This window comes from Terrapene carolina, unplaced genomic scaffold (genome assembly GCF_002925995.2).
Source record: "Terrapene carolina triunguis isolate 2854851 unplaced genomic scaffold, T_m_triunguis-2.0 Scaffold35022, whole genome shotgun sequence".
NCBI classification, from domain to species: Eukaryota; Metazoa; Chordata; order Testudines; family Emydidae; genus Terrapene; species Terrapene triunguis.
Genome location: NW_020699373.1, coordinates 14,630,353 through 14,643,229, shown reverse-complemented (window position 1 = coordinate 14,643,229; position 12,877 = coordinate 14,630,353). Strand labels below are relative to the sequence as shown.

The 12,877-nt window shown below is 44.5% G+C and overlaps 1 protein-coding gene across 1 annotated transcript in view; it reads right to left on the bottom strand.

Annotated features, from left to right (window-relative positions):
* Positions 1 to 12,877, bottom strand: part of LOC112111158 (paired box protein Pax-5) — a 219,176-nt gene that overhangs the window by 57,428 nt on the left and 148,871 nt on the right. The window contains exon 8 of the mRNA XM_024206462.1: positions 9,912 to 10,013. Within this exon, the coding sequence (XP_024062230.1) occupies positions 9,912 to 10,013 (102 nt within the window). The remainder of the gene's footprint in view (positions 1 to 9,911; positions 10,014 to 12,877) is intronic.

The window sequence follows — 12,877 nt, the reverse complement described above, 5'->3', positions numbered from 1 at the left end:
CCTCTGACTGGGGGCCTCAGTTTACTGCCCACTTTTGGCACGAGACACTATGTTTATTAGGAGTACACCTGTACTCTGCCTACCATCCTCAGCCAAATGGAAAGAATCAACCAGATCTTCAAACAATACTTATGATGCTACATCAACCATCACCAGGATGACTGGCCTTCACTGTTACCCTATGCAGAGTTCTCATACAATTATGCAGACCACACATCCACAGGCCACAGCCCCTTCTTTATCAACTATGGGTACCACCTCCAATTTCACCTCCAACTACATACATTCTCCCCCAACCCATCTACCTCGGACCTAGTACAAGACATCCATCACACCCAAGAAGAGGTGAAGGAACACCTTGAAAAGGCAAAGGAGGACTACAAAAGGCGCACAGACAAATGTGGACAACAGGGCCTGCCTATGCTGCAGGACAAAAGGTGTGGCTTTCAACTGAACACCTCCACATGGACAGACCCTCTTTGAAACTTGACTGTCGGTTCCTTGGCCCATACCAGATCCAGCGACAAATCAACCCAAACACCCTCAAGCTCTAGCTGCCTCGATCCCTTAGAGTCCACCCCGAATTCCTGAGAACACATTTCCTGCAGAGCACAATCACTACCTCCACCAGTGCAAGGACAGAGGCAGGAGGAATACATTGTACTCAAAGTCCTTGACTAAGATCCCTCAGAGCAAATTATGGTATCTGGTTGACTGGGCCATAATCTTCCCAATCAATCAGTTACCAGGTAAAATAGGAGATTGGGCCATAGTACTTTCTCTGTGCTGCAATTTTTGGCTCTTTCCCTTTTCTAAAGGCCTTGTCCTGCTTCCCACAATTACACCTGTGGTCCCATTTAGGAGCCCAATACAGCTTCCGTTGGAGTCAATTGGAAGACTCCTATTGCCTTTGACAGCAGCTGAATCAGGGCCAATGTCAATGGTACTTCTTGCATGAGCATGAGACAGGATTTGGCTCCAGTTTTGTTCTGTTCTCTGATGGTTTCTGTTGAGTGGACAAGCAGATCTGTGTGTTATTAAGGACTGTGGTTTCAATGGCTGGGGGCATGGGTAAGGGAACTAATACAACTGAGGAAGAGCTTGAGGACTTCTTCAAGAGATAGGGAAGCACAGCCCTTAAAAGGACGAGTCCCCGATACCACAATCTCTTTCCAGACACATTTCACAGAATCTGTAACTTTAACAGTATAATTCACACATCAAAATTTACTTTGTTCAGTTCATAAGAATTTCAGATGAGTCATACCTGTAAATTGCTGTTTGACTGCAATGTACTCAAGTTTAATCATGTGGAAATTAAACCAAAACTTCTGGGCCTGATCCAAGACCCTGCCCTCAGTCAGGGCCTGATTGAAAGCCCAATTAATTCGATTGAAAGACTCCCACTGATTGCAATGGTCTTGAATCAGGCTCTGCTCTCATTGACAATAATGGGATTTCTGGGCAAAAGAGGTTTGCTGATTGGACCACACATAATACAATAAATAATACCAGTAATAACTAATAATGCTTAACACTTATCTTCATCTATACATCACTATATGCTCTACAAGAGCACGTGAGCATCATTATTCCTCTCTTAAGGAAGGGAAAACTGAGATGCAGCAAGGTGAAGTCAGAGATCAAGGTCACTCAGGTACCCAGTGGCAAAGGTGGGAAGAGAATCCAGAGTTCCTGTCCAGTGCCCTATTCATTGGGCCACACTGCCACATACAGCTAGTGGGATATATGCAAATATGTTTCACTCATAGTGCCTCAGATTCAGCAAAGCACCTAGACATGTCCTTAAATGCCTTGATAAATAGCAATGGGACCTATGCACATGCTTAAAGCTAAAGGCCAGTAAGAATAAGGACCAGTAAAAGGAAGAAGAAAAAATAACCACCTACTGGAAGCAATATTCGTACTTGCCATGTGGAATGTTGTATCCTATTAGGTTGCGTTACCAAGCAACGTTGGGCTCAATTCTCCTTTCATTTACACTGGTGCAACTTCATTGGTGGCAATAGGTGACAATTTTACAGTCTGTGGTAAATAATGATGCCTTGCATAAGAGTCTGTGTAGTTTCAGTTGATATTTCCAAAGCCATCTAGAGGATCTAGATGCTCACTTTCCATTAAAATGAATGGAAAATAAATGTCTAAACCCCATAGGTTGCTCTGAAAATTTCAACTATTATATTGTATTGTATTATATTGGCAAATGATGCACACATATGTAAATCCCCACCCTTTTTCCTACTTTGGAGCATGCTTGACCCAGGAATTCTGCACATCTAGACATGATGTTAATCACAGAAATATGCAATTGGTTTGCTGGCACTGCCGTGCCATTTGGAAGTGCTACTTTTCACAGGCAATTTTCCCAGTGGCAATCAGTACGATAAGACAACAGGTGTGCAGGGACTGCTAAGATCCTGATGGGGAAAGGTGTGCTCCTGGGATCCCAAAACATTACCAGGTTCTCGTTTTACAAGGCTGTCGTTTTTAAAGCACAGTATAGAACTCGATTTTTCCGGAGAAAGTTTTTCAATTAATGAGTTAGCTGCTTTGAGTGAGCTGGTCGCAAGTCGCATTGGCGGGGATAATTCTCTTTGTTGATATATGCCATCCTCCCTTCCAGCAGAGCTGACAGGCCACCGAGGAGAGTACACCCTGAATTCCTGAAAGGTGCAGCATCGCTGGGGAATTGCAGTAGAAAGTCTTGTGCCTAGAGCTCCGAGAGAACTGTGTTGTCCATTTAGTGGGAAAAGCCCTAATTTGGATTATTTTTTCTTTTCCAGAAATGGAACAAAAGCACAACAAACTTGAAAGTTTGTCATGAAACAAAATTCTGGGGAGGGGGGAAATAATCATCTCAATCTAAACATTTTGTTCCAATTTTGGCCTTTAATGAATTTTAAGTTCAAAATCACTTTTGTTCCAAAAATACCAAACCAGGCCGTTTGGAAATCATCTCAATGCTTTGTTTTGGTTATTTTAAAATGAAATTTCAGCAAAAATGATACATTTTGAAAATAGGTGCCTAAGTCAACGGAAAAAGGCATTTTCATCAAAAACCTCTTTGGATGGAAGATTTCCAACCAGCGCTGCCTGTGTATTGCATATGTCCCACAGCAGCAGCAATCCCACTGATGTTGGCCCCTGCCTTAAAGCTGCAGTAGAACCATGGTTAGCTATAGAATTAGTTATGAAGCTCACCTCTCTCTTGTCCAGGAAGTCCCCGATCCTCAAAAGTATTTAAGTGCCTAACTCCAACTGAAGTCTATGGGTGTTAGGCACAGAAATACATTTGAGGATGTGGGCCTTGGTTAACTCTTGAGGATCCTATCAATTTATCAGGAACCAGAAAACTCCTCCTAATTCCTTAGCTGTAGGGTTTGCAATTTGATCTAATGGTTTACCAGGTTTCAAACCTCCAACTAAATCAGTAGGAGCCAGATAGTTAATCAGGATATTTTACAGTTACCCAAAAGTCCTTCACTCAGAGGCAGTCAGTGCCTGTGTTTTTAAACCCCGGATACTTCGTGTGGTACCCCACCATAACGCAGTAAAGCAAGGAACACCCAATTTATAAACCGACCAAAAAGCAAGAGAGGCGCTAATCCAGGAGATCCCATCTCTCCTGTGCAACCAGGAAGTTCATTCAAAACTGCTTCCCCCTAACACTTTCTTAGAGCTTGTCTCACAAGGACACTCAAGAAAATTAATCTGAATTCATTTTTAAAGTGGATTGTTTAAGACGCATTAAATCCCTGTGTGGATGCTCTTATTCAGAAAGTGGTCTTAATTCAATTTTAATTCAGTTTAGTTTATTTCACTCTGGAAATAAATTAAACTAAACCAAGTAACAGTTATAATAATTCAGAATAAGAGATCCCACACAGGAGTTTAATGCAGTTTAACTAGTTCACTTTAAATTTACACCTTTAGTTAATTCAGATTAGTTTCCTTGAGTGTCATTGTGCATACAAACCTTTATAGTTACTCCTTTGGAGTCTGGTGCACTGTGCCAGTGTAAAGGGAGCAGGGGCCACTTCAGGAAGCCTGGGTAGAGCTAGTCCCAATGTGTCCTGTCTCAGCTCTGCCAGGAACCTGAGTGGGAGAAGGACCAGACTGCCACTGGACTGGATCTGACGCAGCCGCAAAGTGGAAGTGGCAAAAGGAGCCCCCCTCCCCCTTTGCACTGCCCATTGCAATTGCAGGCCCTGTACGTGGGAGTGGGGGCAGTACCTGCTCCCTGGGGTCACTCACAAGGGCATTGGCACCCCAAGGATGGTGGGAGGGAGGCACAGAGCACAAAGGACCATGGTTGTGCTCCCTCTTCACACTGGCCCACAGATCACGACAGATGCATCATGCCAAAGGACCAGTTGGGAAGGCATTGTTGTGCATGTCCTGATAGACAGGCCCTCCCTAAGCTCCCCCTGGAGTGGGCCAGGGACTAAAGGTCCCTGCCATAGGGTAGCTGGCCCCTTACATTAAATTGGGCTCAGCTCTCCTGTTGCAATCTGGGTGCACCCTAGTTTGGGGAATGAGGAGGGTGGGGCTGCCCCTGGGAGTTATAAGTGAGAGTTCAGAACCCAAGAGTCCTGAGAGCAAAGAGATCTCTGAGGGAGAGCAGAGCGGGGTGAGAGCTTCAGGAGGGGTTGCCCATGAAGGAGGGAGTGGGGAGAGGTCCCTGCTTCAGCCGTGGAGCCAGGTGAGGCTGGTGAAAGTAGAAGGCAATCAGGGGGTCACCTAGAGACTTGCCCAGGCCACAGAGAGCTGAAGGCTGAGAGAAGCAGAGGGCGATGCTGGCTGGCTCTCTAAAATGGAGGCCCAGAGTGGATGGAAGGCTGAGGAATAATGGAGGGGTGAGCCCACTGAGCTGGTCCTGGGCAAGAGCTGGAACCCTACCTGGGAAGGAAACAGGGCAGGGAAACACCCCAGCTAGAGGGGATGGGATGTGGCCTGACGAGAGACGCTAGAGCCGTGCCTGGGAGCTGGGGTGAAGCCTGGTGAGAGACGCTAGAGCCATATTTGGCGTTGTACTGTGCTGGGAGGATTCAGGTAATAACTTAACCCCACAAAACGGGCTATTTATGTACTCCGAAGGCTGCCCTGAGTTTATTTCAAGAATCCAGAGGGAAACTGAGGTGAGGGGCCACTTGCAGGGCACCCAGGAGGAGGCTGCACATTCACAGCCTCTTTGAGAAGAAGGGAGGGTGCGTGACAGAGTGACAGCAATGGCAGGGGGAGGGCAGGAACTGGCATGGGGCCGGGAGGATGGCGCTGAAGAGGTGGCTGGCAGAAAAGGCCAGGCCGGTGGGGAACATGAGGTCCATTGCCTGCTGAGATGAGCTTTGGAGCGAAGGGCTCTCGTTCAAGATATGGGAGGGAGGGGAAAAAGCAGGGAGGGAGTGGGAGCTGGTGTGGGGTGGGGGGAAGGAGATCAGAGATAGAGGAGCTAGGTAGACTCAGGTCCGATCTACCCCGTCAAGATTTCTCAGGACAGGTATTCTAATCCCTGAGTTGTAAGAGTTAACACGCATTCCCCAGCCCCTTGGACACGTGCTCTATGAATCCCTGGCAAATGCTGTACAAACACAGACACTGTAGCTGGGGACCAGGTTATTCACAGTCACATAAATGATGTCAACAGCAACAAGCATGCAACAAAACATCATATATGTCTTATCATGTCTATATTTCTCCCACGTCTCTAAACACTTCACAGACACAATCAGTTAATTATAACAATCGTTCATGGCTCACAATTAAAGCTCTTATCAAAGAACCACATTTTGAGCCTATGCTCTGAAAATTATTCTAGGGAAGCAGCAGGTCTAGGAGGGAATCCCAGAGAATTGGTGAAACGTACATTCCCCTTGTATAAATTTCAGGGCAGAATAATTCAGCCATATCAGAGCACAATCACTGATATGCATACAGCATTAAACCTGATCTGTCAGCTCCTTCAGAACCAAATCATAAAAGACGGTGTGCATTCAGAAGAAGCCTCTGAAACGGGCCCTTCAAATGACAAGAGACAAGTGAGGACAGAGAAGGTATTTTGGATTCTAGTTAGCAAACCCACACTTAAATGAAAACGAGAACCTAGAAGAATTGCAAGTGACCTTCAACCTAGCTGGAGCAGAAGGTTGTTATTAAAAGACCCAGTGAAAAGAACATTGCAGTTACTCAATCTAATGGGTCACACCAGCCTAGGTGTAGTTAAAAATAAATCTATTACACAGAGAAATCAGCTCAGATGAGTCGAGATCATTGCATTGCATCTTTCTAAACTCTGCCAAATAATGTGCGATTGGTCTTAGGTATTACCAAACCTGCCCATCTCGGGTACCATTACTTAGTAGTAGTATCTGAGCACCCCACAATCTGTAAGGTATTTACGCTCCCTGCACCCCTGCGAGCTAGGGAAGAGCTATTAACCTCATTTTACAGATGGGGAACTGAGACACAAACTAAGGGCTTGTCTACGCTGTGCCGCAGTGCGGACTACGGGGCGGGGGGGGTGCAAATTGCCAAGCACGAAGTGTTGCGTTCTAACTGCCCTGTGGGGACGCTCCTGGCACAAGCGAAAAGGTACCTAGTTCATGTTAACATAGTCTTCTTTCAAACAGGGCTATGTTCATGCAAACTAAGTACCTTGTAGTTTAAGTCAGCACTGCCTACGGGGGGCAGTTACGGAGCAACACTTTGCTGTGCTCTGCACTTCACCCTCCCCTGGTAGTCCACACTGAAGCACATTGTAAACGTAGCCAGGTCTTCAAAGGATTTCGGCACCTGAAGGTGCAGACACCTAAAGGGATTTTCAGACACATGTCGATGGGAGTTAGGAACCTACCGTGCTTAGGCACACTTGAAAAACACAACTTTTTATTCTGCGTTTGTACAGCACCTTACACAATGGGGTCCTGGACTATGACTGGGCACTATGCTTATACAAATAATAATAATAATAATAATAATAATAATAAGGACTAGTGAGATAAAATCTTAACAGAGGCTGTAACAGAACCACCTTGAAACCTCATCACCTACACTTTCAAAAATGACTCAATTTTCTACTGTTCAAGTTGGGGCATCTTTAAGGGGCTGATTTTCAAAGAGCAGGTGCTTAGCACCTTCTGAAAATCAGGTCTCTTCAAGGCATCTCCAGAGGGTCACCCACAATCCCTAGTCACATGAAAGGGTAGGCCCCACATTTGGAAGGGCACAAATTGTTCCAGGATACAAAGTAGGACGATCTTTTCCTTTCACCTCAGGGAACTGACATCATCTTAGATAATGTGCAGAGTATTTGGGTTTCATAACAGCTGCACAATAGCAGGCTTAGCCTTAAAAGCACAGAAGTGCTATGGGCATAATTTAACACTTGCTGCTATCAAGAAGCTTCATGCAAACCTTCCCATTTTCGGGCTGGCTCAAGTGAAAGGCAGCGCTTGCTAACTCGAGATCAGTTTCCTTCGCTAGATACCAGGACGCCATGCTTCTGAACACAGAGGGAATAGTGCTAGACCAACCTCTGTCACAGTCTTGCATTACTTCTGCTTCCAGTAGGGTGACCCGACAGCAAATGTGAAAAATCGGGACGGGGGTGCGGGGTAATAGGAGCCTATATAAGAAAAAGATCCAAAAATCGGGACTGTCCCTATAAAATTAGGACATCTGGTCACCCTAGCTTCCAGACTTAGAAAGAACTAGGAGGTCAGAGTAAATGAAGTTAACTAAACTTGGCCAACTTGCAAAATAAAGGATTGCTTTGTGTTCCGATTTTGATTGAATCATAGAATACCAGGGTTAGAAGGGACCTTAGGAGGTCATCTAGTCCAACCCCTTGCTCAAAGCAGGACCAATCCCCAGACAGATTTTTGCCCCAGATCCCTAAATGGCCCCCTTGAGGATTGAACTCAAACCTGGGTTTAGCAGGCCAATGCTCAAACCATTGAGCTATCCCTCCCCCCATAATCAGGGGCAGATTTTTTATCCTGACTAGTTCACCCATCCTTGTTCCTAGCTGCTATTCAGAGATGCTTGTATAACTGCAAAACACATTTAGGGAAATCTTGTTAATAAAGCACCTTAACACGGATGCGACTTTTTTTTTTAAGGTTCTTAATATTTAAATGGTAGGAAGTGACTTGCAATCACAGCAAAATGTTGTTGCATTTTCAGGCCAGATCCTCAGCTGGTGCAAATTGCTGAAGCTCCATTGAAATCAGCAGATCAATTTACACCAGTTGAGAATCTGGCCTGAAGTTCTAGGCAAGTTTTTTGGTATGATGTAAATCCTTACAGCTGTATAAAATAAGCCATTATTATATCACATTTCCTTTTTGAGGGGAAAGTAATGTTTCTGTATCTATGTCAATCTTTATAAAATCCCCGGCCCCCCATACACTACTTTCAATACCATTACAACACTTTTTATGGGCAAAAATGACTGTTATTACAATGACCTGATTCCTACTTCTAATTCTTAAAACTAATTCATATGAAGAGTGAATGCGTTTTTCTTAATTTCTTAAAGATATTATCAAGAGACAAGTACAATCAAGATTGATCATATATGCAAACTCCCACACACTCTAGACATAAAGCCAGTGTTACCAACTCTTATGCTGTTTATCACAAGTTTTATGATATTTTGTTCTTAATCCCCAGCTGCTGGAGTCATGTGATTATGTAATAATCTCAGCTTTCATTTTTTTTAAAACAGAGTGAAGAAAGCCTGGAAATATGGTCCAAGTGCACCCTAAAGGCCCAGAAACTAGAAAGCAAGTAAAAAAACACCCAACTTTTTTTTAAAAGTCCCATGATTTTTAAAAATCCTTTACTCGTAACTTTTGAATGCTTGGGGTTCGTAATACTGTATAACACTTTCCCGAGTAAGCAGTGGTGGCCTTAACATTGAGATCAAAGGTTGCGAGGGCCAGATCCTCAGCTGCTGTAAATCTACATAGCTCTTTTGAAGTCAATGATTTTCATCATACTTAAATGTCAAACCCAGGAGTATATACAACATAACACTCATCTGTCTCTAGCCTTATCACTATCTGTATGTCTAAACCACCAACAGTGTCTAGGATCATAGATGAATAATTGTGGATCAGAAGTTGCTAATAATGGATAACCCAACTGTATTCATAGGGACCTCATCCTACAAGGTGCCTCTTATGAGATCTGGGCATACTCAGCTCCCGCTGACTTCCAAAGGGATTGAGGGTACTCTGGTCCAGTTAGGCGCCTAACTCTCACTGATTTCAGTGGGAGCTAGGAACATAGGTACCTCTGAAGATCTGTGCTGGAGTGCCTTCCAGCAGATGATCAGCTGCTCCCATCACAAGGCTGGGGTTATCTCAAAAACATGCAAAAAGGGGTTACAAAAAAAAGGAAAAAGCCTGCGGTAAACTCAGTGATGTGTGAGTTGTTAAGATTTTGGGCTTAGTAAAGTAACCATCTGAACCCTTCCAGTCCAACAAACACTTGCCACAGCGCAGCTTTTCTAGCCCACTGGCACCAATACATGTGACGTGCTTAACATTAAAGTGTTGATTAAAATCATCCTCATGACGAATGGGGGGGGAAGTTTGAGGCTGTCCCTACGTGATCCGATCAACACATATCAAACGGCCATGCAGTGGGGTAAAGGCTTCTCCCTGCCTACAGGATGGAAGAATTTGCTTTGGCAGCGGAGAAGTTAGGCTCTCCCTTGTGCCAGAGAGGGGCTGGTTTATTTATTTAGACTCGCTTTGCATCTGCTCTTCTCTTTTCATCACTGTAATTCTGTCTTCTGCTGGCATCAGTGCAGAACAACCAGAAAGCATTTGGCTTTGCTTCTGTAATGCTGCAGGGAGGGGAGGAGGGGGGGTTGTTAAACTCACCAGGCACCATTCCTGTCAGTGTTGGAGCAGAGTAGCTGCCCTGTCCAGCAGGGGGGACGTGAGGAGGGTATCCTGGGAGGGTTGTGCTTGCCAATTCACGACCTGAAGAATCAAACCAACAAATCACCATGTGAGCATTCACAACAACTAGACATGTTTTTACATTTCCCTGAACACCCAGAACACAGGCCAGGCATTTGTCATAACTGTACTGTGAATACCAAAGTGGGATTTTTAACTTGGCAGGGAGAGAAGAGACAATTTCTTTATAAGCTGCCATAAAGCTCTGATAAAGTGAGCGACACAGAGAGAAGGCACACACGGCTCGGCGCTGAGGCAGGCAAACCAGCTTGAACTTTGCTGGTCCTTCCTTATTCCCGAGTTTCTCTGAAGCTCAGATTTGTCAAAATAAACGTATAGCATTAGAAACTGGTCAGTCACAAAGTGGGAAGTGACAGCAATTTGAATGGCATTTGCCTAGCAAACATTCTAGGAATAAGCCCTTCTACCGACATAAGGATAGTCTTCAGAGGTCTTGCAAATTCATTATGGGGAATATTTTGGTGTAGCCCCACTCATGGAGAGCCAGTGTAGTTCAGTGGCTTGCACACTAGACTAGGACACCGAAGGGCTGGCTTCTATTCTTGGCTTGGACATGTGACTATGGGCAGGTCATGTGACTGCAGGCAGGTCATGTGACTGCTCTGTGCCTCAATTTCCCTATCTGTAAATCAGGGATAATGATGCTGAATGCTTCTTTCTCATCAGCAGATCTCAAAACTGGGTGTTACTCTTAGTACAATTACAGTGCAAAAACCATGTACATACATGTCACAGAATTCAAGTCATGGCTTTGTAAATCAAACTTATTTGGACCTCAGCAAACCATTTCTTTTACTCTAGGCCTTGCGATTTAAGGACGTACTTCAGGGGTAGGCAACCTATGGCACGCGTGCCGAAGGCGGCACGTGAGCTGATTTTCAGTGGCACTCACACTGCCCGGGTCCTGGCCACCGGTCCGGGGGGCTCTGCATTTTAATTTAATTTTAAATGAAGCTTCTTAAACATTTTAAAATCCTTATTTACTTTACATACAATAGTTTAGTTATATATTATAGACTTATAGAAAGAGAGCTTCTAAAAACGTTAAAATGTATTACCGGCACGCGAAACCGTAAATTAGAGTGAATAAATGAAGACTCGGCACACCACTGCTGAAAGGTTGCCGACCCCGATGTACTTAGAAGTTAAGTACATGCTGATTAGGGCCTGTCTGTCTCTTTCTTTCTTTCTTATGCTCAGAGCTCTGACACCCCTAATGGTCTCAGTTTATCGAGCTCCCTGCTATGCTAAGGCACGAGATAGAAATACAAGACTCTCAGCAACATTTTTATTTATTTTAGCGTTCATTCTAAACTTCCCATACAAGAGTAAGGCTGAAACTCTGCATTTCACAGTTCAAGTCCCCAAGTTAACCTTTTTCACAAGTTGAAATAGACAAAGCAGGACTTCTAGGTATCACAGAGCTACATGAATGTAGTTCCCTGGTTAACTTCAGAAATTTAGCAGTCAAAATTAAAGACCTTGAAGATGCCCCTGGTAAGAATTCAGAGTGGATGGTCTTGTGAACTCAGAGTGGGTGCACTGGAGTTCTGGGTTTGATTCCTGGCTCTTCCATAGACATCAGGTGTCACCTTGGGCGAGTGTCTGAGGCCTATGTCTTCAAAAGAGCTGAGAGATTCTGGGTGCCTCAGTTCTTGATGTTGAGCTTAAAGGCCCTGATATTCAGAGGGCAAATCCTCAAGTGGGGCATCCTTACTGCTGCTCTGTATCAGTATTAAGTACATATCACACCCTGTACTGGTGATGTCCGAGCATCTCTCCTTGGGACCATGGAGCAGTGCTGGCCACGTTATCCACTCTGCTAGCCTAGCACGCACAAGTGGGGTACGTGGGAACTCAGAGTCACTGCTCCTGCACTTTTAAAGGAACAGCTCTCTCATCATGCATCTTAATTAATCAGTTCAGGCAGCAAATTGTTATCACAGATCAAAATGTTCTGCTCTTGTTGCTGTGTCTGTCTTCCTGACCTCCCACACAAGTTCAAAGTCTGAATACTGTAATTTGTAAGTGTTTTGTAGACCCTGGAAACACACAGCTGTCTGTGATCTAGCTATGCTTGGTAGGTCTTGGAACATCCCCAGGAAATAAACAGCAGACTAATAAGGATTTTATCTGAAACAAAAAGATTTCCTATGGTTTGACATTTGTTTTGATGCCTCTATTGGTGCCGAAAATGCAAGAATTCTTAAGACCAGTGTATTATCACAGTTACGATAATAAATTATTCCATGCAAACAAATGTAGGGTTTTGGAGGCCCTCTGCACGGTTAGGCTTTAAATCAGCCCACCAATCAGAAATGACCTTCCGGCTAGGCAGTGTGGTTAGTGCCACCTGCCATGTTTCTAACATGGTGGCTGATGGTCTCTTCTGAAGGGCTGAGCAATCCAAAGGTGAAACAGAGATACTGCAAAACGGCATGTGTCCCAGTCCCTCACAGGTATGGGGGCTTTTGGTTTAGCAAAGGAACTACTGCCACTCAAAAATAAACTGAGCTTTAATGTCTGTAAACACCCAGCTAGCTTTTCTGGGAAAGGGCCAGCTCTCAACACCAAGCAACTCATGTGCATCCGTTCGCTCTCCCTACGGCCAGGGGGTGGAGAGTGGTGTGAATCTGTAAGAATGATACATATTACATGGGAAGGTGGATTGATTTCAGAGGAGTCAGCATATTTCACATTTCCTCACGACTGACTTCTGAGCCTTTATTTTAGCAGACGGTCACTTGAGGCAAATTGTTGCTTCCACCCAGTTAGTAAAACCTCTGCTGAAGATTACAATGAGACCTGCAAACGGTTTTACTTGTGAGCAAACCACGATTTGAAACAAATACCTGAAATGTAAA